The sequence below is a fragment of the Leptonychotes weddellii genome, chromosome 10 (assembly GCF_054177405.1).
Source record: "Leptonychotes weddellii isolate Sample4059 chromosome 10, ASM5417740v2, whole genome shotgun sequence".
NCBI classification, from domain to species: domain Eukaryota; kingdom Metazoa; phylum Chordata; class Mammalia; order Carnivora; family Phocidae; genus Leptonychotes; species Leptonychotes weddellii.
In genome coordinates, this window is record NC_138378.1 from 106,375,834 (window position 1) to 106,402,280 (window position 26,447).

General features: G+C 45.3%; 1 protein-coding gene and 1 non-coding gene across 9 annotated transcripts in view; one reads left to right on the top strand and one right to left on the bottom strand.

The window, feature by feature from the left end:
• The window catches only part of ITSN2 (intersectin 2), a 139,531-nt gene that overhangs the window by 110,570 nt on the left and 2,514 nt on the right, over positions 1–26,447 (top strand). For all 8 annotated transcript variants that reach the window (XM_081832149.1, XM_081832144.1, XM_081832147.1 and 5 more), the window contains 8 exons: positions 11,627–11,748; positions 15,179–15,285; positions 16,213–16,396; positions 20,276–20,374; positions 21,942–22,109; positions 22,528–22,743; positions 23,316–23,437; positions 24,225–24,307. In XM_081832149.1, coding sequence (XP_081688275.1) covers positions 11,627–11,748; positions 15,179–15,285; positions 16,213–16,396; positions 20,276–20,374; positions 21,942–22,109; positions 22,528–22,743; positions 23,316–23,437; positions 24,225–24,307 — 1,101 coding nt within the window. The remainder of the gene's footprint in view (positions 1–11,626; positions 11,749–15,178; positions 15,286–16,212; positions 16,397–20,275; positions 20,375–21,941; positions 22,110–22,527; positions 22,744–23,315; positions 23,438–24,224; positions 24,308–26,447) is intronic.
• Positions 3,378–3,483, bottom strand: LOC115943633 (U6 spliceosomal RNA). The gene has a single exon (XR_004078218.1). It is a non-coding gene; the product is annotated as a U6 spliceosomal RNA (small nuclear RNA).

Consider the following 26,447-nt stretch of genomic DNA (forward strand, 5'->3'; position numbering starts at 1 on the left):
TGCTGTGGATAGGACTTCCAGTACTATGTGAATAAAAGTGGTGAGAGTGGATATTGTTATCTTGTTCCTGATCTTAGAGGGAAAGTTTTCAGTTTTCAGCATTGAGTATGATGTTAGGTATGGGTTGATATGATGTATCACATTGATTGATCTGCAAATATTGAACTACCCTTGCATCTCAGGAATAAATCCCACTTGAATGCAGTGAATAATTTTTTTAATGTACTGTTAAATTTGGTTTGCTAATATTTTCTTAAGGATTTTTGCACTTATGTTCATCAGAGAAATTGGCCTGTAGTTATTTTTTCGTAGTGTCTTTGTCTGGCTTTGGTATCAGGGTAATACTGGCCTCATAAAATGAATTTGGAAATTTTTCTTCCTCTTCTATTCTTTTTTTTTTTAAAAAAGATTTTATTTATTTATTTGAGACAGAGAGAATGAGAGAGAGAGAGCACATGAGAGGGGGGAGGGTCAGAGGGAGAAGCAGGCTCCCTGCCGAGCAGGGAGCCCGATGTGGGACTCGATCCCAGGACTCCAGGATCATGACCTGAGCCGAAGGCAGTCGCTTAACCAACTGAGCCACCCAGGCGCCCTTTCCTCTTCTATTCTTTAGAATAGTTTGAGAAGAATAAGTATAACACTTCTTTAAATGTTTGTCGAATTTATCTGTGACACCATCTGGTCCTGGAGTTTTATTTGTTGGGAGTTTTTTGATTATTCATTCAATTTCATTGCTGGTAATCAGTTTGTTCAAATTTTCTATTTCTTCTTGATTCACTTTTGGGAGGTTATATGTTTCTAGGAATTTATCCATTTCTTCTAGGTTGTCCAGTTTGTTGCCATATATTTTTCCATAATGTTCTCTTATAATCCTTTGTATTTCTGTGGTGTTGGTTGTTATTTCTCCTCTTTCATTTCTGATTTTGTTTGAGTCCTCCCTCTCCTTCTTCTTCTCCCTCTCTCTCTTTTATGAGTCTGGCTAAAGTTTTATCAATTTTGTTATCTTTTCAAAGAAACAGCTCCTGGTTTCATTGATCTGTTCTATTATTTTTTTAGTTTCTATTTCATTTATTTCTGCTCAAACCTTTTTTATTTCCTTCCTTCTACTGGTTTTGGGTTTTATTTTATTTATTTTATTTATTTTACACCTTGGGGTGTAAAGTTAGGTTGTTTATTTGAGATTTTTCCTGCTTCTCGAGGTAGGCCTGTATTGCTATGAACTTCCCTCTTAGAACAGCTTTTGCTGCATCTCAAAGATTTTGGACCATTGTGTTTTCATTTTCATTTGTTTCCCTGTACTTTCTTATTTCCTTTTTGGTTTTGGTTTTGTCTTGTTTTTAAGATTTAATTATTTATTTGAGGGAGAGCATGAGCTGGGGGAGGGGCAAAGGGAGAGGGAGAAGCAGATTCAGGTCCTGGGATCATGACCTGAGCTGAAGGCAGATGCTTTACTAACTGAGCCACCCAGGCGCCCCTCTTATTTCCTTCTTGATTTCTTGGTTGACCCATTCATTGTTTAGTAGCATGCTATTGAACCTCCATATATATTTGTGCCTTTCCAGATTTTTTTCTTGTGGTTGATTTCTAGTTTCATAGCATTGTGGTCAGAAAAGATGCATGGTATGACTTCAGTTTGGTTTTTTTGGGTTTTTTTTGTTTTTTTTTAATTTGTTGAGACTTGTCTTGTAGCCTAACATGTGATCTGTTCCGGTGAATGTTCCATGTGCACTTATAAAGAATGTGTATTCTGCCTTTTTAGGATGGACTATTCTGAATGTATCTGTTAGAGCCATTATGTCATTCAAAGCCATTGCTTCCTTGTTGATTTTGTGTTTGGATGCTCTATCCACTGATGTAAGTAGAGTGTTAAAGTCCCCCAATATTACTTTATTACTATCGATTACTTCCTTTATGTTTGTTATTAGCTGTTTTATGTATTTGGGTGCTCTCATGTTGGGTACTTAAATATTTACAGTTGTTGTATCTTCTCATTGGATTGTTCCCTGTAAGATTATGTGGTGTCCTTCTTTGTCTCTTGTTACAGTCTGTTTTAAAGTCTATTTTGTCTGATATAAGTTTTGTTTTCTTTTCACTTCCATTTGCAAGATAAATGTTTTTCCATCCCTTCACTTTCAGTATGCTTGGTCTTTAGGTCTGAAGTGAGTCTTTTGAAGGCAACACATAGATGGGTCTTGCTTTTTTATCCATTCTGTCATCCTCTGTCTTTTGATTGGAGCATTTAGTCCATTTACATTCAAAGTAACTATTTGTAGGTACTTACTTATTGCCATTTTGTTACTTTATTACGGTTGTTTTGTATAATTCTCTGTTTCTTTCTTCTCTTGCACTTTTCTCTCATAGTCTGCTGGCTTTCTATACTTGGATTCCTTTCTCTTTATTTTTTGCATTTCTGTTACCAGTTTTTTATTTTTCCTTACCATAAGGTTTGTATATAACATCCTATGCATATAATGGTCTATTTTAAGTTAATGGTCACTTAAGTTTGAACCCATTCTAAAAGCACTAAATTTTTACCCCTTCTCCCCATGTTTTAGGTATATGGTATCATACTTCACATCCTTTTATTTTGTGAATCCCTTGACTGATTTTTATTTTTATAGAGTCACTTAATTTTACTGCTTTTGTGCTTCCTACTTTTCTTACTCCTGCTTATAGTCTTTCCTTTCCACTCAGAGTCCCTTTTAACATTTCTTTTAAGGCTGGTTCAGTGGTCATGAATTCCTTTAACTTAGGTTTTTCTGGGAAATTCTTTATCTCTCATTCTATTCTGAATGATAGCCTTGCTGGATAGAGTATTCTTGGTTGCCAGTTTTTTCTTTCAGCACTTCGAATATATCATGCCACTCTCTTCTGGCCTGCAAAGTTTCTGCTGAAGAATCAGCTGAAAACCTTATGGAATTTCCCTTGTATGTAACTGTTTTCTTTTCTCTTACTCCTTTTAAAATTCTCTCTTTATCACTACTTTTTACCATTACTGTGTGTCTTGGTGTGGACTTTCTTGGGTTGATTTTGTTGGAGCCTCTCTGTGCCTCTTGGATCTAGATTTCTGTTTCCCAGATTTGGGAAGTTTTCAGCTATTATTTCTTCAAATAAATATTCTGCCCCCTTTTCTTTCTTTTCTCCTTCTGGGATCCCTTTTTGTTTGTTTTTTTACATATAATGTATTATTTGTTTCAGAGGTATAGGTCTGTGATTCATCAGTCTTACACAATTCACAGTGCTCACCATAGCACATACCCTCCCGTGTCCATCACCCAGCCACCCCATCCCTCCCACTCCCCATCACTCTAGCAACCCTCAGTTTGTTTCCTGAGATTAAGAATTCCTCATACCAGTGAGATCATATGATACTTGTCAAAAATATGGAACGCTTCACGAATTTGCGTGTCATCCTTGCGCAGGGCCATGCTAATCTTCTCTGTATCGTTCCAATTTCACTATATGTGCTGCCAAAGCAAGCACTCTATTCTCATTTTTATTACTCTTTTTCCTTTCTCCCATTCAGCCAGATTGCTTTCCATTACTCTGCCCTCCAGGTCACTAATCCATTCATCTGCTTCCTCTAGTCTATTCTTTATTCCCTCTAGTATATTTTTAACTTCAGTTATTGAATTCTTCATCTCTCACTGGTTCTTTCTATGTAAATTCTCTGTCAGGCATATTACCTATCTCTTTCATTTAGCTGTCTTGCTATGACTTTGTCCTGCTCTTTCATTTGGGACATATTCCTCTGTCTCCTTGTTTTATCTAACTCTCTGTGTCTGTTTCTATATGTTAAGAAAGTTAACTCTCGAAAGTAGTGGCATTATGAAGAAGAGGTGCTCTGCAGTGCAATTTCCCCTGTTCACCAGAACCTACTGGTGTAGCTGAGCTGCATTTGCCTTCAGTCCAGGTGTCTACAGTGGCTCTCTCTGCCCATTGTAGGCAGGGTTTGGTCCCTGTTGTTAGTGGGCCAGTCTGGGGCCACCTTGTGCTTAAGTTGGGTCAGACCAGTCGTTGACTAGAGCTGCAATAGCACTGAATTGTAGAGTGCTCTCCCTGTGTTGTCCCCTGAGAAGCTTTCGTTGGTGGGCAGGGCTGCAGTCAGGGTAGAGGTCTACCCCTAGCTCACTCCTGGGGCCAAAGTGGAACTGGTATGCGTGGTTTTCTTTCCCTCTCCCTAGGGCAGGAGTCACTCTGGGGTGGTGCCGACCCCTCTTGGGGTTGCTTGCACACTGCCATGTTTGTGGCACTGCTTTGGATGGATTTCTGTCAAGGCCAGGTTGGAGGGGTGGGTCCACAGGAGAACACGGGGGCAGGGCATCTGGTGTTAGCAGACTAGATGGAGAATGTTTGCAATGCACTGATTCCCACAAGTGTTCATGTGTCTAGGCTGGGGGTCAGGAGAGAGAAATAGCCCTACCAGCTCCTTTGCTCTTGGAGAAGTCTCCCAAAGATCCTTGTCCCTCTAACATAGGTTCTGAGATTAGTAAATAAATCTTCCCATATATCCCAAGCGTTTTTCAAACTGCTTCTTGTATGCTGTTTCTCAGTAGGGCTATTTGTTACTATTCTCTTTAAGGGTGGGGACTCAGTTTCCTGTCACCTGCTGGCTTTCCAACAGCTGTGCCCACTGATTTTTAAAGTTCTAGGTGTTAAGCCCCACTGATTGTAAGAACTCTCAAAGTTAATCCCCTATGGTTTTTAAAGCCAGATGTTATGGGGATTTGTCCTCCCAGTGAGAGTCCCCTGTGCCTGGGGTGCCTGGGGTGGAGTTTGCTTCTCTCCCGTCTCTGTGCCCACAGCATCCCTACCTCGCAAGGACAGTCCTACAGGTCACTTTGGCTCCCAACTGAGTTTCTGCCCTTCCTACCCTTTTCAGTGTGGCCTCTTCTGTACACTTAGCTATGCAGAGTCCTGCCAGTCTTCCTGACATTTTCTGAGTTATTTACACTGATGTCAGTGTTATCTAGCTGTTTCTGTGGGATGAGGTGACCCTAGGATCCTCCTACTCTGCCGTCTTCCCCAGCATCTAGCTGAATTTTAAAATCCAATCTAAAGTCTTCTTGTAATTGGAACAATGGAATACTTCTATTTATGTCCATCTTATTATATATTTTCTATTTACCATGCTTTTTTTTTCTTGTTGTTCGCCTATATGTTACTGCTGTTGCTTTGATCAAATTTACTTCCTTTTTTTCCCTTTATGTTTTCTATGTCTATTCTTTGAGTAGTTACCTTTCCATTTCTAACATATGTGTTTGCCTCCACAAAGTCTAAATTTGATGTTTATCTTCCTTCTTCTGATCAGTGCAGGTGGGATGCTTTATCTCTAATGATTCTCCTCCTGCCTCTCATGTGTTTAAAAAAAATAGTTTTAGGTAAATTTAAAATCCACCTTGAATTTATACCCACCATCATTATTGTTATTTTATATCATCAATGATTATTTTGATTTTTCACATATTTACTAGTATTTTTGCTCACCCTTCCTTCCCTCTTTCTTTTCCTTCCTTCCTTCCTTTTTTTTCTTTCTTCCTTCCTTCCTTTCTTCTTTTTCTTTCTCCACCACTCCTTACATCTCATTATTCCTTTTTTTTTTTAAGATTTTATTTATTTATTTGAGAGAGAGAGACAGAGATAGCAAGAGAGAGCACAAGTGGGGAGGAGAGGGAGAAGCAGGCTCCTGATGTGGGGCTCAATCCCAGGACCCTGAGATCATGACCTGAGCCGAAGGCAGACGTTTAACTGACTGAGCCCCCCAGGCGCCCCCTCATAATTCCTTCTTATTCAATTTCCTTCTTCCCAAAATATACCTCTTAATAGTTCCTTTAGTCAGCCTATTAGTGGTAAATGCTCTCAAACTTTGTCTGAAAATGTTTGTATTTCTCCCTCATCCATGAATGGTATATAATTAGAATTCTGGTTTGACAGTTATTTTTGCTCAGTACCCTCTATTGTTATGTTAAGATGTATGCAGCTAGTGTGATTGCTGTTCCTGTGTAGTTATTTTGCTTTTTCTTTCTGGCCATCTTAATCATTTTTTTTCTCCTTGGTGTTTTGCAGTTTAGGTATGGATTCATTTTTATTTTTTCCCTAATCAGGAATCATTGTTCCTTTTGAATATGTGGAAGTGTATCTTTCATCAATTGTAGAAAATTCTCAACCATTATAATCTCAATATTACTTCTTCCCATTATTTCTCTTCTCCCCTCCTGGACTCCCATTAGATGTATGTTGGACTTTGTCATTCTGTCCTCTGTGTCCCTAAACCTCCATTTTATGTTTTCCATCTTTTTGTCTTTCCAGGCTGCATTCTTAACTTCTTCATACCTGTCTTCAGATTTATTAATCCTTTCCTCACATGTATTTGATTTGCTATTTAATTTATTCATTTATTATTTCCATGATAATATTTGCCATTTTTATTAGTTTCTTTTTACATCTGCCCATTCTTTTTTTTTTTTTAAGATTTATTTGTCAGAGAGCATGTGCACGAGCAGGGCGAGCAGCAGGCAGAGGGAGAAGCAGGCTCCCTGCTCAGTCCGACATGGGACTCGATCCCAAGACCTTGGGATCATGACCTGAGCCAAAGGCAGACACTTAACTGACTGAGCCACCCAGGCGTCCTTGCCCATTCTTTTTTATAGACTCTATTTATGGTTTCAAACCCTTCATGTACATCTTGAGTTATTTTAAATATAGATACTTTACTCTTTTTTTAGATTTTATCCTATTACCTTATGTTCTTGGGGTTCTCCCTTTTTTTTTTTTAAGATTTTATTTATTCACTTGACAGAGAGAGACACAGTGAGAGAGGGAACACAAGCAGGGGGAGTGGGAGAGGGAGAAGCAGGTTCCCCGCTAAGCAGGGAGCCCAATACGGGGCTCAATCCCAGGACCCTGGGATCATGACCTGAGTTGAAGGCAGACACTTAACCGACTGAGCCACCCAGGCACCCCTCTTCTTTTTTTTTTTTTCTCCAAGATTTTATTTTAAGTAATCTCTACACCCAACATGGGGCTCGAACTCACAACCCCAAGATCAAGAGTTGCACGCTTTACCAACAGAGCCAGCCAGGTGCCCCTCTTAGGGTTCTTTCTAGTCATCATTTTTTATTTTTGGTGGATCATTCCTTATTTTTTGTAATTTTTTACTTTGAGCTCATCTTTAGTGAGATGGTTTTCCCATGGAAATCCTGTGGAACCAAGGTTGTGAGAAAGACCCTCTGGATAGTTGTACATTTTCTTTGGCCAAGCACCCTAAGGGAATCACCAGCCAGGTACAATTTTTCTGTTAATCCATCAGTTTTGGAATTCTTTTACTCTAAATTTATGTGAGATGAAAACCCAGCAATTCTTTGCTTCTTTACCCAGAAGACTTAAAAGCTCTCCTGTCCTCTCACTTGTCTAGCAGAAGGATTGTTTTCCCAGTTAGCCCTGTAGTCTCCTTCCAGAGCCTTCTCTCACTGGCCAAACCTGGGCAGAAGCCAACTGCAATAAGAGCTTATACAAACAGCCTGTGGGGTTGGCTTTCCTGCAGTATAGAGCAGAGGAAAGGTGAGAAACAGGTCTGGGGACCAACCCAGTAGTCTACCATTTGACAAATATTTCCTGGTCAGAACACTGTGTTAAATTTGATATTATAGAACTGTGGGAGATACAGTCCCTGACCTCCAGTAGGAGAGACAGACATACTAACTATATAGAGATGAACTACACCACTGGTTACGGTATGTAAAATGTTAAATACAGATGCAAACTAGCCTGGAAGTACAAAAAAGAGGCAGTTTGGGGGTAAGTGGGACAGGGATGGGAAAGGTTCCCCAGAGTAGGATCACCTGAGCTGTACGGGTTAGTAAGATGGCTCTGTGTGGATAAGAGGGTCATGGGCAGTGAATACAGCGTGTACAGCACATTATGAGGACTGAGCCCGGGCCAGGGTGGCTAACAGGCAGGCCATGTGGTCAAAGGTGAGGCTGTAAATGTAGGCCATGGGTGGATTATGGAGACTCTGGAGCCCTGCGCTACTGAGCTAAGACTTTATTCTGCAAAGAGCAGAAGCGACTAAAACATTCTGTTAGGGAAGGAACATAAAGAATGTTCCAGCTGGCTTGAGCTGTTCAATAGAAAAATAATGTAAAGTCACAAATGCAGCCCATATGTAATTTAAAATTTTCCAAAAGCCACATTTTAAAAAGTAAAACATGAAATTAATTTGAATAATCTTTTATTCTATATTTATATTATATATATCTATATTATTCTATATCTATATTTAAAATAACTCAAGATGTACATCTCACATAAATTTGGAGTAAAAGAATTCCAAAACTGATGGATTAGCTCAGTATTATCCAAAATATTGCCATTTTAATATGCAGTCAACACAAGAATTATTAATGCATCATTTTATGTTCTGGGTTTTTTTGTACTAGGTCTTTGACATCTGGTGTGTGTTTTACACTTAGAGCACTTCTCTATTTGGACTGGCCACGGTTCAGATGCTCAGGAGCATTTGTGTTGCTAACAGCTAACATGTTGGACAGTGTGGGGGAGAGACAGCAAGGAGTCCAAAGGAGGGGGTCGGTTAAGGATGCCAGCTTCAGGAAGAAACAGGATCCCCTCGTCCCCTGACATAGGAAGGAAGTACAGGGGTGAGTGAGCAGGGAGATGAAGGGCAGAAGTAAAAGGGCTGCCATGCCTTTATTTCTTTTCCCTGACATCAGAGGTAATAACATCTGAAAGTGAGGATTGGGGTCAAGTTGGAAACTTGAAGAGAATAAAAGTTTAAGAACCATTGTAATGAAATGCAAAGGGGTATGTTAGAAGTGAAGTATAAGGATGGTCCCTACATTCATCCTGATAAAACTAATGTCATGTATGTTCTTGCTAGAAATGATAAAATAGGGGTGCCTGGGTGGCATAGTCAGTTGAGCTTCTGACTCTTGGTTTCAGCTCAAGTCATGATCTCAGGATTGTGAGATCAAGCCCCACATCAGGCTCTGCGCTCAGCACAGAGTCTGCTTGGGTTTCTCTCTCATTCTCCCTCTGCCCCTCCCCTCCCTCTAAAATAAATTAATTAATTTTAAAAAATGATAAAATATCTGAGACTTTTCCTATTATTCCAAGGTACAGAGCAGATAGGCTGATGCTTGTGGGTTTTACCGTAAATCGTTTCCCAAAGTGTGATACACATATCCCCATGGTACACAACATGATGGCACACAAAATAGTACCTGGGAGGACTTGTTGGTTGATTGGTTGGTTGGTTTTTTAAGCAGGCTTCACGCTCAGTGTGGACCCCAATGCAGGGCTTGAACTCATGACCCTGAGATCAAGACCTGAGCTGAGATCAAGAATCAGATGCTTAAATGACTGAGCCACTCAGGCGCTGCATAGGAGGACTTGTTTTATTCTAATGGTTATGTATTTATCTTAGTATTAGAAGAAACATAATCAGTACATAAAACCCATGATTCCCTACATATTTAAGTCCAACATGAGTAAATTTACAGAGAAGCATTATGGAAAGCAGAGGTGGAATGTGGATGTGGCAGAAGGTGAATGGCTGAAATCTATAAACACGAGTGTAAGAGGTGCAGTCACCTCAGAAACTTAGAACCGCTTCCAATGGCTTCCATCCCAGTCAGCTGGTAACTCTGACCCGTGATCCTCGGTCGCATCACCATCAACATTTCCCCTCCAGCCCCCCTGCTACACACAACCTAGTCAGACAGGCGTCAGTATTAGCTTTACGGGGTCAGAACACCTGGTCTTCCCCCCGGCAGAACAGAACAATCCAGTCCCCAGAAAAGCTGGGTAATTTTGAACATGACAGTGGCCCCATGATGTCTTCTTGAAAGCACCAAACACAACCTGCCTTATTCTATTTCTGTTCTCCTGTGAGAATTTTTTTAAAGCTGTTGGCAACATATACAGAAAATAGACCAGTTGTCGTCCTTAGAACCGTTAGCCCAAGTCTATACAAAACATATAAAACCTCAAAGGCAAGCAGAAAGAGAAACCGCCCTGCAAAGTCCAGTCTGATCCTTGCATTTTCTGCCTCTGTGGCTTTATGTGTTTGTTCCCAGTGCCACATAAGCACGTCCCCGAGCGGTGCCTCTGCATCAGTCCCCACCTGCCCCATGATGAAGGCCGGGACAGAGTAACACCCTCCACCTGCTGCCCTTCGTGGTTACCTCAGCCTCGAGGGTCACCCACACCTCACTCAGCTTTCTGTCTCCTTCATGTTGTAGTTTGCTGGGTACCTACCTGCTTTTTCTTTTGGTCTGAGGAAGGGCTACCTGAGGTAGTCCCCTGTCACTGTGCATAAAGCAAGCCCTCAGCTACGTACCAAGCAATTCTGGAATGATGTCCCTTCACAGACTGACATTCAGTTCAGCTCCCACGTGCCTGTAAATTGATCCAAAGTGAATGCAGTACCGCTCACCCTGATACGAGGCTGCTAGGGACTCCCCTCAAGGTCTTACGGCCGTGGTGTCCCAGAACCAGTTCTTTGTTCTAGTGGGTTAAGGCAGTGGTCTTGTTGGGAACTGCTGGATCCTGGGGATTTCAGGCTTCCTAACTGTAACGCTTTACCTTGAGAAATCTAGAGAAATGTTCCTCAAACATTTTTTAACAGTCAGAAATATATTCTACATATCTAACTAAGTGTTCATAGAACAATACTTACCAATACTGTGCTCAAGATAGTTTGTATTTGTCTGTTTGTTTGTTTTAATGCTAAGCCTGACCCACAGTTTTAAAGATTTATTTATTTGAGAGAGAGAGAGAAGGGAGAGGGGGAGAGGGAAAGAGAGACTCTCAAGCAGACTCCTCACTGAGGGTGGAGCCCAGCGCAGGGCCCAGTCTCATGACCCTGAGTTCATGGCCTGAGCTGAAATCCAGAGTTGGAAGCTCAACCAGCTGAGCCACCTGGAGCCCCCTAACCCACATTTCTTTTTAAGATTTTATTTGTTTATTAGAGAGAGAGAGCACAAGCCAGGAGTTGGGGCAGAGGGAGAGGAAGAAGCTCCCTCCCCACTGAGCAGGGAGCACGATGCTGGGCTCCAGCCCAGGACCCTAGAAATCATGACCTGAGCCGAAGGCAGATGCTTAACCAACTGAGCCACCAGGAGCCCCCCTGTTTTTTTTAAGATTTTATTTGAGAGAGAGGGAGCCTAACCCACATTTTTTAAAAACAAAATTGATAGAAGATTCCATGGATGGCTTATGACCTGCAATTTGGAAAACACTGGTCTCAAGCATTTGATTGATTTAATCATGTCAATCTCTTCGAAAATGTCCTGAAGTGATGAGAACTGCATAGATTCTTCACGAGTTCAATACAGTTCTGATCTCTCTGAGGCCATGTCTAAAAATCCTTAATTCTGTCATTTATTTGGAAAAGAAGATGGACGGCATTGAGATGTTCCAGGCATTGCTGTCTGCTGCCCGGGGGGCTCGGGCGGCTTTCTGCAGGTGTGTGCCGCTCTGCGGCCCATCGGGCATTCTTTGGAAAGCTGCGCGGCTTTTTCAAGGCACCCAGCACATCTGCTGATAAATGTCCATTTCCTACAAAGACGAAAAGACTGTTTTGAACCTGTACCCTGTCTTTCCGTAGGGTGTGCTGATCTCCAGAGCCTGGACACCATGCAGCCAGTGGAGAGGAAGAGGCAGGGCTATATTCACGAGCTGATTCAGACTGAAGAGCGGTACGTGAACGACCTTCAGCTCGTCGTGGAGGTGAGGGCCGAGCCTGCAGGGCCGGTGGGCCTTGGTCTCAGGTGTCGCCTTTGATGTGTGAATTCATGAGTAGTGGCAGGAGCTCCCACGCCCTCAAAGCGCTTTCTGTGCCCATGGGAGGGTGCCTGAAGATGTCAAACTCCTCCCCCAGATTAGGTCATTCAGAGTGGAGAGAACAAGAGACATCTCGGCTGGATGTGATAGAGGCCCCATCCAGGAAGGACAAAGTTGGGGGGAAGGCACGAAAGCAAACTTTATCTACCTCACATTTTCGCCTGTGTTTACTGTGCTCTTCTAACACCAGGCATCTTCATAAACCCTGCAATTTCCAAAGGGATTGTGAAACAGTGGGAGTGTTCATCTAATGTTTGTATCAGTTTAGAAAACCGAATCGGACCACATTGTCAGATATCTCCCAGTTGCAATGTATTTACCGGTGGTGCCGATTAATGTTCCCAGTGACCTCCGAGCCAGTAATGGCTGTGAGAGTAGCACTTAAAAGTGGTTTGTGTTTTAGTAAACAAAATAAGACTTGTTTCCATGGCTCCTAGTTCCCACTAAATGTGTCAAGGCCCTCAGATGAGAAGCCTAGTTAAATAAGCCACCCGAAGAGAACACGTGTCCCCAGCAGGCCCAGCAGGTGCAGCATAGGGCCTGGCCGGGACCTCGCTGGAGGCATGGAGTGGAGGCTGCATCCTTCTCCATCCGCCCCCAGCAAGGCCTGCCCACCCGATGCGCAAGCTGGGACCTCTAGACCCGGCACACTTGTCCTGCTCACAAGTACACTCTGGCGCACTTCGCAGTTGATGATGTCTCTCTTCCCCGCAAGGCTGTGAGTTCCTGACAGCAGGGACGTGTATCCTTCAGCCTCCATCCCCAAAACTCAGTCTGGCCCTTTGCAGGCCTTCCCATTAGCACTGACTGAATTATGTGTGTTTATGTCCGCACTTCTCTGACCTGGAAAGTGGCCTAGAAGAAAAGCCTGTCTTATTAACCCCTCCGAGTATCAGCCCTGCTGCTGGTTAGATTACAGTGCTAAAAGGTTGTAAATGGCTGTGGAAGTACCTGGCGGACTCCAGCGCAGAGCGTGAACAGGGGCCGCATGCCTGCCCCACTCACACCAGTCACTTCACCACTTGCACCTTGGCTATTCCCACCCTGCCCACCTGCCCTTGCCTGAGGAGTAAGGGGTCATGTCAGGGCCAGGGACTTAGGGCAAAAGCACTGTTCATAGGCCAGCCATTCTCATCACCATCCCCATGGAGGTTCCCAGAGGGCCGGACCATCCTCCTCTGCTTAACCTCCCTGAGGCAAGTGAATGGAATGAATAAAGGAACGCCCGTTCATTGGCAGGTGAAAGACCACCAGGTGCTTTCCCTGTCCTTCCCAGGCCCCTTGGAGCAGATCCATCACCTTTCCAGGCTCGCTCCTGTCAGAGGATCCTGACATCTTCGTTCTGATTTTGGAACTGTGAAGGTTTAGAGATGTCCAGTTCTTAACACTGTTAGCTGAATTCTTTGAATCCGTGTTCAACACAACTCAGTAAATAAACAGTTATTGAAGACCTATCATGTGCAAAAAGCACTGTGCTGGAGAACAGAGGGCAAAGAGAAAGTTCCTGCCCTCAAGGAGTTCACAGTCATGTGGAGAGACAGACAGACAGCTACAGAACGGTGAGGTGGGGGCCCAGAGAGGGCTGACCACCCCTGCCACAAAGGAGAGTCAGGACAAACCAGGACGACAAGGATGAATTTTCTATGCCCGGAAGAGGAAATAGAAGTGGGAATGCATGTGCCAGGGAGTTAGGGTCCTGCGGGTAGTCCTATGTGGCTGGAGGGTGAAGTACTCAGGGCCAGGCTGGTGAAGTTGGCAGGGCAGACCACACAGGCGTGGTGAACCTCGAGAAGGAGTCTGCGTCTTATCACAGGGCCAGCGAACGACTTTAATAGGCTGTCGTGTCGTGTGTATCTCAGAAAGATCACACGTGATTAGGGTTGTCTCAGATAACTTCACAGTTTCCTTAAGGCTTTTAAAGTCATTCGCTAGGAATCCCAGTTGTTTAGTGGAAACCAATTAGAATCAAAAAGACTGGCGTTTTCTCTTTGGCTCCTCCGTGTTCTAGGTTTGTGACCTTGAGCAAATCACTCTCTCAGCCTTTATTTCTTCATGAGTGCCCTTGGAATGATAATAGCTGAGGGGCGCCTGACTGGCTCAGTCAGCTGAGGGGCCGACTCTTGATTTCCACTTAGGTCATGATCTCAGGGTCATGAGATCAATCCCTGCCTCAGGCTCTGCACTCAGTGTGGAGTCTGCCTAGGATTCTCTTGCTCTGCTTCTTCCCCCCATCTCTAAAATATAAATAAATAAATATTTAAAAACCAATAATAATAATAATAGTAGCTAATTCCACTTGACCTGCATAATCTATGAAGTTCATTCAGAACCCACCCACACCCGTGGGCACACACACACACAGGCATGTGCAAATATATACATATCAGCTTTGTAAATCCTTCAGTGTTGTGGAATATAGATGTTAGGGTATCATTTCCCCTCAGTCAGCCAGCCTCTGAAATCCACATCTGCTTGGGGGCCATATAAGTCATCACTTTTTCTATTGCTGAACCTCTCACAAACTGCTTCCAGGACTCGGGTGCCCAGCCCCTCAATTCTGCAGCTTTTACGGGGTGCGGGTGCTTTATGCACATGGTTTCATTTAACCTGCTTCATCTCCCTAGGAGGTAGGTATGAGAATCTCCTCTTATTGATGAGGCTACTGGACTTGGTCCTTAGAATTAGTTCTAATAATGGCTGGCTCAGTTGGTGGAGCATGGGATTCTTGATCTCAGGGTTGTGAGTGCAAGTCCCATGTTGGGCATGGAGCCTACCTTAAAAAAAAAAAAAAAAAAAGAATTAGCCCTAATAAGAACCCAAATAGCAAGCAGTAGGGAAATTATGCAATTTAAAATTTAGTAATCAGGGTGCATGGGTGGCTCAGTCGGTTGGGCATCTGACACTTCATTTCAGCTCAGGTCATGATCTCAGGGTTATGGGATTGAGCCCTGTGTCAGGCTCCATGCTCAGCGGGGAGTCTGCTTGAAATTCTTTCTCTCCCTCTCCCTTTGCCCCCCAACCCCCCATGCTTGCACTCTTTCTCTCAAATAAATTAATTTAATTTAATTTAGCAATCAACAATATGTAAGTGACGAATCACTAAATTTTATTCCTGAAACCAATATTACACTATATATTAACTAACTAGAATTTAAATAAAAATTGGGGGGGGGGATGTTTAGCAATCATAAGTAGGCTTATTTAAAAACATCATGATCATATTAGTTTCAGTATATGAAGATACTGTTTGATTCAGACCACATAGCCTATGTATTCACACCTAAGCTAACTTATTTCTTTTGTGTCTTGAATTTAGGTTTTTCAGAAACGGATGGTGGAGTCAGGCTTTCTCACTGAAGGGGAAATGGCCTTGATCTTTGTAAACTGGAAGGAGCTCATCATGGCTAACACGAAGCTACTGAAGTGAGTTGTGAGCAGCGCCTGCCCCTGCAGGGGACACCCCCAGCCCCCAGGACTAGGACTTCCCCACAGAACTCCCGGCAGGGCTATTTAGCAAAGGAACTTTCAACTGTTCTCTGCTCCCTCAAGCTTTTTATTTTATTGTCATTTTATGAAATGCCCTGTAACTGTAAAATACGTAATTACTGAAGTCGAGAAATATAACAAAGAAAATTTGATTCTTTGATTAAACAAAGAAAAAATTAAATCATAAAATAAACAGTATATTAACATAGGATTTCAAAATATACTTGACTGTAGCGGGTAGTTGGAATAGGAGAGAAGCTGTAACGCGTGCCCCAGACATACTGGCTAGTCTGGCAGTCTCCTAAGTCCCTGTGTGAAATCCCGTTCCTTGGGGTGATTTCCCATCCCCCGTGCCTGTGAGGGCAGACTCCGGGGCGGGTGGGGGGGCATCAGCACACCCAGTCGGTCCTGAGTCTCTGCCCTCCTTGGGGCACAGAAGCTCTCCTGAGGACAGCACTCACCTCTGCCTCCACACCTGGCCTCTGTGGGCTCCTGCTCTGCTCCCTTCTTCCCCTACCGAGTGTAGAAAATTCCTTTCTTCTTGGTTCAGCTGAGAACAAGTTAGAATTTTTCTAAAGGAACTTTGATAAGAAACAAAGATGAATCCAAAACAATTCCAAGGACCTTGAAATACCCAAGTGTATAGAGTTCATTTTCTTACTCTTCTTTACTAACATTTCACCCAGGTTGGCTTGGCCAGCAGAACGTAGGCCCCAGCTGCCTCCTCCTTCTGACTCTCCCCTCACAGTGCCAGGTTTTTAGGTAACTCACTGGTTCTCATTACCTTTAGTCTCCCATGATATTCATCCTTTGTTTACTAACGACATTCACTAGAAACAGACAGTGAGAGTGTGTTGGTTGCAGGGCCTTGCGGGTCCGGAAGAAAACTGGAGGAGAGAAGATGCCCGTGCAGATGATCGGAGACATCCTGGCCGCTGAGCTGTCCCACATGCAGGCTTACATCCGGTTCTGTAGCTGTCAGCTTAATGGAGCAGCTCTGTTACAGCAGAAGACAGATGAAGACACAGATTTCAAGGAATTTTTAAAGGTAACTCCATTCTGGGATGGTGGGTAGGCCAGCCCCGTTCCGAGCCTGGAGGTGGAGATGGACAGCTGCACCGTCAGGATGCTCGGCACGGGGAAGGGTATCCCACCACTTTCCAAAGGAAACACCAATATGGCAAAGACTTTTCTGAGTGTTTGAGTTACCTTCCATGACCAGTGGGAGATGGCACTGGGACCGTGATTTTGCCCATCTATTAGGAGAGTAGGAGTAAAGCCTATTAAAAATCAGCTACTTTATACTCCAAAAATATCCAGAATGACACTTTATTAAATTTGTAAAATATATTAAATTTGTAAATTGTATCCATCTCATTCCAGAAAGAGTATAAAATAGCTTACTCAAATACATAAAAAGCAACAAGATAAAATAAAATGTTGTCAGTGGATGAATACAGTGGGACAAAAGGAAATGAGAGACGGGTAACATTGGGACTTAGGACGCTACATAAACGCACATGTGTGACTCTATCCATGTGCTCCAAGTGCACCCCGGTATCCTCAAAGTGTCCAGAAACCAAGGAGAAGAGGACACAATCGGCTCCATGATGCCATGGCCGCAAATTAAAAACAAACCCTTGGTAAGAAGTAACACTAGAGGGGCGCCTGGGTTAAGCGTCTGCCTTCGGCTCAGGTCATGATCCCGGGGTCCTGGGATCGAGCCCTGCATCGGGCTCCCCGCTCAGGGGGGAGTCTCCTTCTCTGACTCCCTCTGCCCCTTCCCAGCACTCATTATCTCTCTCTCAAATAAATAAATAAAACCTTTTAAAAAAAAGAAAAAGAAAGAAAAACCCATCTAATTCACTGTATAAGGCAAAAGTGTTCCTGACCCCGAAGTATTTGTATTTAATTACGAATTTGTATTTAATTACAAAAATGAAAAAAAAGTTATAATCCAATATCTCTTATAAATATAGTTGTTAAAAATCTTAATTAAAATATCAGTGAGGGTTGCCTGGGTGGCTCAGTCGTTAAGCGTCTGCCTTCGGCTCAAGTCATGATCCCGGGGTCCTGGGATCGAGCCCCACATCGGGCTCCCTGCTCAGCGGGGAGCCTGCTTCTCCCTCTCCCACTCCCCCTGCTTGCGTTCCCTCTCTCGCCGTGTCTCTCTCTATCAAATAAATAAATAAAATCTTTAAAAATATATATATATATCAGTGAATAAAATTAAGCCTTACACGAAAAGAAGAGTCTGTCATAACCAAACAGGATCATCGCAGGAGGCAACATAGTATCATCTTAGAATAAGACAGGCTTCAGAATCAGCCTGCGGGGTGTGGGACCAAGGCAAGCTACTTAACGTTTGGTGCCTTCATTCTCCAGTGTGTAACCCAGAGATAGTCAGATACTACTTTTAAAGTACTTTTTAGCACAGAGACCAGCACATAATAAGCATTCAATAAATGTTAATTATATTTACCTTCCTTATTATGATTTCAGGGATGCAAAAATTATTGGGATGCAAAAATTATTCGATGTAAGTAAGGCCCTGAGGACTGACTCTTCAATTGGCAGTAAGGGGAGGGAGGCACGGGCTTGCTTAGAAATGAACTAGAAGAAACATACAAGGGAACCAAGATCACAGACATACAAACGCTGGTCAGAATAAGTTGATAAATATGGGATTGTGAGTGCATGCAAATGTTTTAAAATAAGGAATAGTAGAATTAAAAATAGGATATTTAGGGGTGCCTGACTGGCTCAATTGGTAGAGCATGTGACTCTTGATTTCGGGGTTGTAGGTTCAGGCCCCACATTGGGTGTAAAGATTACTTAAAAATAAAATCTTTTTAAAAAATAATTGGATGTGTACCTTCTAAAGCGTAAGTAAAAGACTTTTTAAATTTTCCAAATAGTAATAACAATAGCAATGTAAATAGGGTATCAGTGTCATCACAACTGTAACAATGGTAAGAATAAATAAGTTTACAGTCTCATAATGAAAGGCATTGTGTTGATTACATTATATTAAAAACAAAATCTAGCAATAAGCTTTGTTCTAAATGTAACCTTTTATTTTTTTAAAGATTTTTTTTATTTAAGATAGAGGGAGAGCGAGAGAGAGAGCGAGCACGGGCACATGAGCGGGGGACAGGGGAGGGCCCTGCGGCAGAGACAGAGGGAGGAGCAGGCTCCCCACTGAGCAGGGAGCCCAATGCAGGACTCAATCCCAGGACCTCGGGATCATGACCTGAACCGAAGGCAGATGCTTAACTGACTGAGCCACCCAGGTGCCCCGAAATGTAACTTTTTAAAAAGTCTCAGAAAATACAGAAATAAAAAGCATGGAGAGTCTTGTTATAGCAACATATATAGATATATCCAAAAACAAAAGGAAGGAGCAGTTTTAATATCTCATAGTAGGAAATAGGTAAATTATAGTAAATATGCTTTTCAAAGTCATTACAAATGGTCATCAAAAAATAAAAATAAAAAATGGTCATCCAAGAATACTGGCTACTTTATTCAGGTACTATATTAATAATAGGAGTAGAAGCAAGTAAGTTGTGGTCCTTAGTCTCCTGGAGCTAACAGTCTGCAAGGTCATGGAGACATCTCCAGTGTGATCCCTCTACCTGTCTTACGCAGTCCGGAGGTGTTGTTACAATAAAGGTGTCCACGGGTTATTGTGGGGGCTCAAGAAGGATCACTGAAAAGCGGGGAAGGCATCAAGGAAGGGGAGAGGCTAGCCAAGAGGAGGCATAATGTAAGTCTTCAGAAATGAGTATGAATTAAGTGACGAGAGAGCAGAAGGAACAGTAGCCAAGGCTAATGCACTCGTGACTGGCACATTGTGGGTGCTCAGTAAATGGTAGTGATTGTTTCTGATAAAGCAGAGACAACAGGCAGGCAGAGGCAGGGGAAATCAAGAGTTGTTTAGAAGACAGATTGGGGGGGCGCCTGGGGGCTCAGATGGTTAGGCGTCTGCCTTCGGCTCAGGCCTTGATTCCAGGGTCCTGGGATCGAGCCCCACATCGCACTCCTGGCTCAGCAGGGAGCCCCCCCCCGCTCATGCTCTCTCTCTCCCCGTATCTCTGTGTCTCAAATGAATAAATAAAATCTTAAAAAAAAAAAAATAGAAGACAGATTGGTGTGGAAGGTGACTCCCTGGTGTGTGGAGGGAAGGTGGGTGGGGGCAGAATGGTGCTACCAACTCAGGGACGGAGGTGGAAGAGAAGGCTTTCATGAAGGAAGAGGAGGACTTTGGGGTATACTGGGGTACTGAGTCGGAGATCCGGGTCGGGGGGAGAGTAACGCGGCAAGCATGGAGCTCCAGAGAGGGTCTGGGTGACACTCCGGGACTCAGCTGCACGGGGTCTCAGGCAGCACCTACGGTTACTAGCTGGTAGGGGAGAAAGAAGTGAGGATCGGCAAGGAGCCGGCTGGGAAGAGAGCTGTCAGTGGTTCTGGAAGCAAAGGAGAGAGTGATGGCACAGACACAAATCCACGTGAGAAAGAAAGAGCTGCAAAGCATCTGCTGACTTGACCAAATGAGGGGAGATACCCCTGCTGTTAATCTGATACGTCTCATTTTGAATCCTGAGTTGTTGTTGTTGTTGTTTAAGAATTCATTTTTCATTCATCAGAGAGAAAGGAGAGAGAGCACAAGCAGGGGGAGTGGGAGAGAAAGAAGCAGGCTTCCGACTGAGCAGGGAGCCCGATGCGGGGCTCGATCCCAGGACCCTGGGATCCTGACCTGAGCCGAAGGCAGACGCTTAATGACTGAGCCACCCAGGCACCCTTGAATCCTGAGTTCTTAGAGAAATGAGAAATCTAAAAGGTGGTCAACGTCAGGAGTACAGTCAGTGTCCCTTTGTTTTCCTTGAAGCTGTGATTTCCTCATGAGCCTCTCGGTTATTTGCAGAAGTTGGCGTCTGACCCTCGATGTAAAGGAATGCCCCTTTCCAGCTTCCTGCTGAAGCCCATGCAGAGGATCACCCGCTACCCTCTCCTCATCAGAAGTGTGAGTGCCCTGGCTGGGACAGAGCGGAGCCACAGGGACCAGGCACCGTGTGTGTGCACACTCACGTGCACGCGAACATGCAGTCCGGAGTAGGCAAATAAAAGCCATCCAGTGTCACTTGGTGACCCATCCTCCCCTCCCCCAGGAAACTCCCCTGGCCTCAGAGTCAGGAGTGTGTTTTTCTGGGCAGGGCCGTCGCCCTCTAGGTCTGCGGCTGTGGAGCCTGGCTTGAGCCCAGAGTCCACTGTTAGCACAAGCCTGGACTCCAGTCTTTCTGCCTGAGATCTGAATTCACCTACCAGCTAATCCCCTTTACCTAGATTATCTCAGGAGTCCTGACTCAGCATGTCCTAACCAGAGCTCATCACCAGCCCCTCGCCTTACCCCACCTCAGCTTGCTAACTCAACAGTCCTAAAATACCATCCATCTGTTAACATCAGCTATGTGGGCCTCTTGAGCCAACATGCCTTCTAAGGAGCTGGTGCACCTTACAAAGCATTTTTCCACAAGTTATCACGGATACGATTTTAATCATCTTACAAAGAAAAACAGCAAAAATAATATAAGACTTACTTTTATTGATCATCCCTTGACCGTTGGTCTCTAAGCCACGTTAACTCAGTATGGACCTTATGTTACAGTTATGATACCAAACTGACCCATTAGTACAGAGTAATCCACAGCCCCTTACTTGAAATATTTTGAGCCAGATGTGTTTCAAAATTCAGAATGTAATTCAAATACTGTATTCTATCTGACATCACAACAAAGCCTGGACATCACCTGTAACCAAACAGTAATATTCCTACAGTGAAATACATGAATAATCACTTTTAAATAGAATAAATAAATACCTCTCTTCAGTTTGGGTCAGGTTTTGCCACCAAGTGAATATTGAAAACACTTTAGACTTCCAGGGGTTTGTCCCATAAACAAAGGACTGTGGCCCCAACATGGCCAGAGTTCAGGCAGGAGCCATGTGCTGATGGGGCCGCGCTCATTGCCCAAGGGGCCACACAGCTGTGTGCCAGCTTCTCTTCTTTTGCATTTGTAACATTAGTTTGAAGTCACTTCGGAGTGAACTCAACGTGTTTTCCTACAAGCTGATGACATGATTTTATTGTATTTTTCCCGTAGCAGAGGATACATTCCTTTCTTCAGATTCTTAAAAAAGCCCAGCGGCCCCCAGAATGTTAGGAGCCCTCACTCTGCAGCAAGCGCACACGCTGAGGGGGCTGCGGCCAGTCCTGCTGCCAGGTTAAGTGCACAGCGTGGCTTCAGTGCCTGGGGGCCGTAGGGAGCCCCCTTCAACACAGGTACTCTTACCAAGACCCTGCCAGAGAGCCACCAGCCATGCACACGTTTCAGGGCACTTGATCCAAGTAGCACTTGGCACACCCTCTGTACCCGAGTCCCCTGTCCCCCCAAGAACTCCGGAGCCATGAGCTCGTCGAGGGCAAACAATTATCTTTCTGTTGTAGAGCCGGTGCCCAGCACACAGCACATACAGCGGCCAGGAGGACGTCTGGGTGGGTGGCTGACACTCTGCTTCCCACTCTTTTCCAGATTCTGGAGAACACCCTGGAGAATCACGTAGACCATTCCTCCCTAAAGTTGGCTCTTGAGCGGGCAGAGGAGCTTTGTTCCCAAGTTAATGAAGGAGTTCGGGAAAAAGAAAATTCAGACCGGCTGGAGTGGATCCAGGCGCACGTTCAGTGTGAAGGTCTCACAGAGGTGAGGCCTGTGCGGCTGGGCTGGGTGCCACTAGGGAGGCTCTGGGTGGGGAACTGGGTTCAGGCCTCCCCTACTGTGAACAGTATATGCCTCAGCCCAGCCCCTGTTGGACTCACCATCCTGCCTCTTCTTGGGGCGTCATTTCCCTTTCTTATAAAGAGAAATTGGGTATTTTTGAATTCTTTGAATTCAGCTGGTAAATCCATATTCTGTGGATGTAAGTAATCATTTTTATGATGCCAGTTTGAACTCTGAAGAAAAATAAATGCAAGGACCTTTTGTGTCAAGATGAATGATTATAGCCACATTCCCAACTAGAAGATTCTACCACCGCACCCTCAGGTCCAGGGCACTGGCCTCTCGAGGGGCACGGGGATGGTTTGTGCCGGGACTTACAAAGCGACAATTTCTCTTTAAGCAACTTATCTTCAACTCCCTCACCAACTGCCTGGGACCCCGGAAGCTTCTGCACAGTGGGAAACTATATAAGACCAAGAGCAATAAGGAGCTACATGGATTCCTCTTCAACGACTTTCTGCTCCTGACCTACATGGTCAAGCAGTTTGCTGTTTCCTCAGGCTCTGAGAAGCTTTTCAGCTCTAAGTCCAATGCGCAGTTCAAAATGTATAAAACGGTAAGTGTTGCATTCCTGGCCATGGCATCAGGAGCGTAACGAGGTGTTTCACCTTGAGGACCTCCTTCCCAACCTGAGCCTTTCTTGTCCTCGTGGGACTCTCTACGCCTGTCTCCAGACGGGTCACTCCCCCTTCCTCAGGTCCCAGGGAGGAGGCCCCAGTGTGGCTGGGCTCTCACTGCCCTCTTGCAGCTGAAGACTGGATTCCAGCTGTGGATTCTGGCCTCCTCCCTGGCAAACGTGCCGTGTGATCCCACATTCAGCATCAGGTCTCTGTGAAACTGAAGCTGGAGCAGAGTGCTCTGTGTAGGAACGTGGAGGAGAGACCCTGTCCTATGAGCAGTCATGGACACTCAGAGCTCCTGTCCCCAGTTCAGGAACCTCTGATCTGCCCAAGATGTTTTCTTCCACAAAATGGACACAGTCTCTTTTTCCCAAAGTAAAAGACCCGAGAAGCTCAACCCTTCTCTGCTTCTCAACAAGGCTCTTCAGAACCAAGCTCTCCCGAGATGTAGGCGGGTGGAGGGTTCTGGCCCATCTCACAGCCTGTGTTTTGGCCCTAACTCTTTCAGCCCATTTTCCTGAATGAAGTCTTGGTGAAACTGCCCACAGACCCTTCCAGCGATGAGCCTGTCTTCCACATTTCTCACATTGACCGGGTCTACACCCTCCGAACAGACAACATTAACGAGAGGTCAGTCCTGACCACGTGTGACCTGCCTTGAAGCCTGGATGGCTCCCTCCCATAAGCCACCTCCAGTCCATGGTCAAGTCCCACTCATTCTGCACCCCAGGCTCTCCTAACCAGTCCTGTGCACCCCAGTCCCACTGGTCAGCCTTGGTGTGGACGTGCCGGGTTATTGCGATCACCTCAGTGTGTGTCCCTGCCTCCAGTCTCTCCTCAGGATCTTCCAAAATGGGAGATCCAGCACCTTGCTTCCTACTAAAATCCCCCATGCGGCAGTCCAGGCTCCTCCGCCCGGTCGCTGAGGCTGTGTGTGTGTGTGTGTGTGTCTCGACCCCAGCGCCATCCCTCCACCCCCAGGACCTGTACTCCAGCCGGCACATCTGCCCTCCTCGTGTGGAGCGCCGCGCTCCTCTCTCTGCCTGGCCAGCCATGCTGTGATGGCAGGTTGGGGACACGCCTCCCCCTCTGCGCGCCTGCTTCTTGGCCCAGTCTCAGGTCGAGTGTCCCTCTGTGGTGCTGAATTGCTCCGGCCGTGGCGCACTGCTCTCCCCTGGTGCCGGCACCTTGCCCGTACCTGGTGTTCTATAAGCAGTCAGTGACTGTCTAGAAATTTCCAGCTTGATCTTCAAACAGCAAACAAGTCTTCCAGTTGAACTAATATTGGGTCTGTGATTGGAAACTTGTCGAAGCCAAGGTTAGCACAGAAGTGAAGAGCGAGTGCAGAGCTCTGGAGCTCCCGGTTGAGCCTGGGAGCTGTGTGGGGAAGCCGCCCCATGCCTGTGTTCTTCTCCAGGACTGCCTGGGTCCAGAAGATCAAGGCCGCGTCCGAGCAGTACATCGACACGGAAAAGAAGAAACGGGAGAAAGCTTATCAAGGTAGTGGGTGGTGCCCTGGAGGGTTGGAAGCAGCTGCCAGGGGACCCCGGGGAGGGGGAGGGGGAGCGGTCCCACCCTCAGGATGCAAGCTGCTGCTCCTGCAAGGCGGGGGCTAAACAGGGACAGCCGGAAGGACCACACTTGCTGGGGGATCAGCCAGCAGAATCCCCCCTCGCTGCTGCTGCCCTCAGGGCCTCCCTGAACCCCTACCCACTACACAGATGGGGGCATCCAGTGCCAGCCCTGGGACCTCCCTTCTCTCTGTGGCAAGCCCACTTCTGCTTGGTCCATTTTACTTCACCCAGCTTCACTTCTGTGCCTGTTTGCCTTCAGCTCTGCTCCTCCTCTGCCACCCGGGCCCCTGCCCCAGGCCTCCCCCACGTCTACCCATCCTCCTCCCTGGACACCGGGGCCTGAATCTCAAGGTTTTCCTCCTCCTCACCTGCCCTTCACCGCACTTGCTGTCCCCATCCTGTGCAGATGGCTCCCTCACTTGACACCAGTGACCGAACCCACGGAGCCACTCACTCTCCCTCCTGAGCCCCCCCACCCCCCTGCACCAATGGCAGGAAGTCACGGCTCCTCCTCCGCTTGTACCTGGAGCTCCGCCCTCGCCTAAGCCTCTCTGTCCCTCTGCTCTCTCAATTTCATGAAAGTCATGCTGGGCTGCTTCCCTGAGCCCACATCCAGACACACCTGGACTTCTCCCGGCCACCTGCTGGCCTTTGCACCTTGGCATCTCCTCCTGGGAAGCTCTGTGGACGCAGCGTTGTCCTTGCCACCTAGACTGCAAGCATGCTCTCGGTCCTCATGCTCCTCTACTCATGGGCCGAGTCACACATCTTCTGTCATTCTCTTCCCTTGTCCTGGTCCTTTCCCGGTGGCACAGCCCAGTTAAGACCCAGTTAACAACTTCCACCCTGGCACAAGGCCCCCCATCGCCCATCCTCGTCATCCCCAGAGTATTCTTCTTACAGGGCTGAATCTCCTTGCTTAAGCATCTTCCCTGTTGCCTCCCAAATTAAGGACAAATTCTTACCCCAGACTCAGGGTGCAGCCCCACTTCTCCCCTTTCCCTCTGCCTCGCCCACACCACTGCCTGATTGAACAAACCACCTCAGATTACACCCCCCCAAGCCTTCCCTGTCCAGTCCTCCCCCTTATGTTCCACTGCTGTAGCTGCAACTCTGTTTTTTTTATTCAGGTTTCCCTTATTTTGTTATATACTCTTGAAAGGTATGTGTAAATTGGCTTTTGCTGATTGAATCTTATTTTAATGGTACTTCAAATGCTTGCTATTGAAAATCAACGACTGAATGATTTGTAAAGCATATAACAATCTCTTAATTGGTAAAAGACATAAATCAAAGTTTTTATATTCGTTTTGCTTAATATCAATATCTATACATATTGTTATGCATTTTCTAGATGTTCAGTTCTTTAGACATTTATTACTTACTCTGTGCCAAGCCCTGTGCTAGTCCTAACCGGGCCTTCAAAGATGAATATGGCCCAGCCCTGCCTTTGAGGGGAACTGAGTGTAAGGGCCGCGCTGGAAGGGTTGGCAAGAACAAGGAGGGGGGCCACGTCTCATAAAGTTTTATGTGCCCTAAGTTTTGAAAAATCAGTAGCTCACCAAGCAGCCTTTTGTTTGTTTTTAAACCCTTGAGGGCAAAACCTGCTTAACTTCCTATTTGCCAAGATAATCTGAGTTCACAGACTCATTTTGAGTACATCCTCAAATAGAATAAGGTCTTAAGTGAAACTGCTTTATAAGCTGAAGTGTTTACATGTAACTGGAATGATGGTGGGCGGCTAATAGACGTTGGTCCCGGATGGTGAATTTTTACCTTGCCAGTGACGGTCCTTTCTCAGACTCAGTTCTGCCCTGTGTGGAGATGGCAGTTCCCAACAGCCACCCACCCTATAGCGTAACTGTACAGTTTAAATAAGACTTTTGTAGAGGTCTAGCACCGTGCCCAACACAAAGTATTCAATAAATGTTAGCTACTTTTAAGTGCCGAACGGATATAATGTCTTATTTTGTTACTGTTACCAGTTGCTAGGCGACTGAGGGTAAATGCAAGGCTGAGTAAACACCAGCTCTGCAGCAGCCTCTGCTGGCAGAGGAGACTCGAGG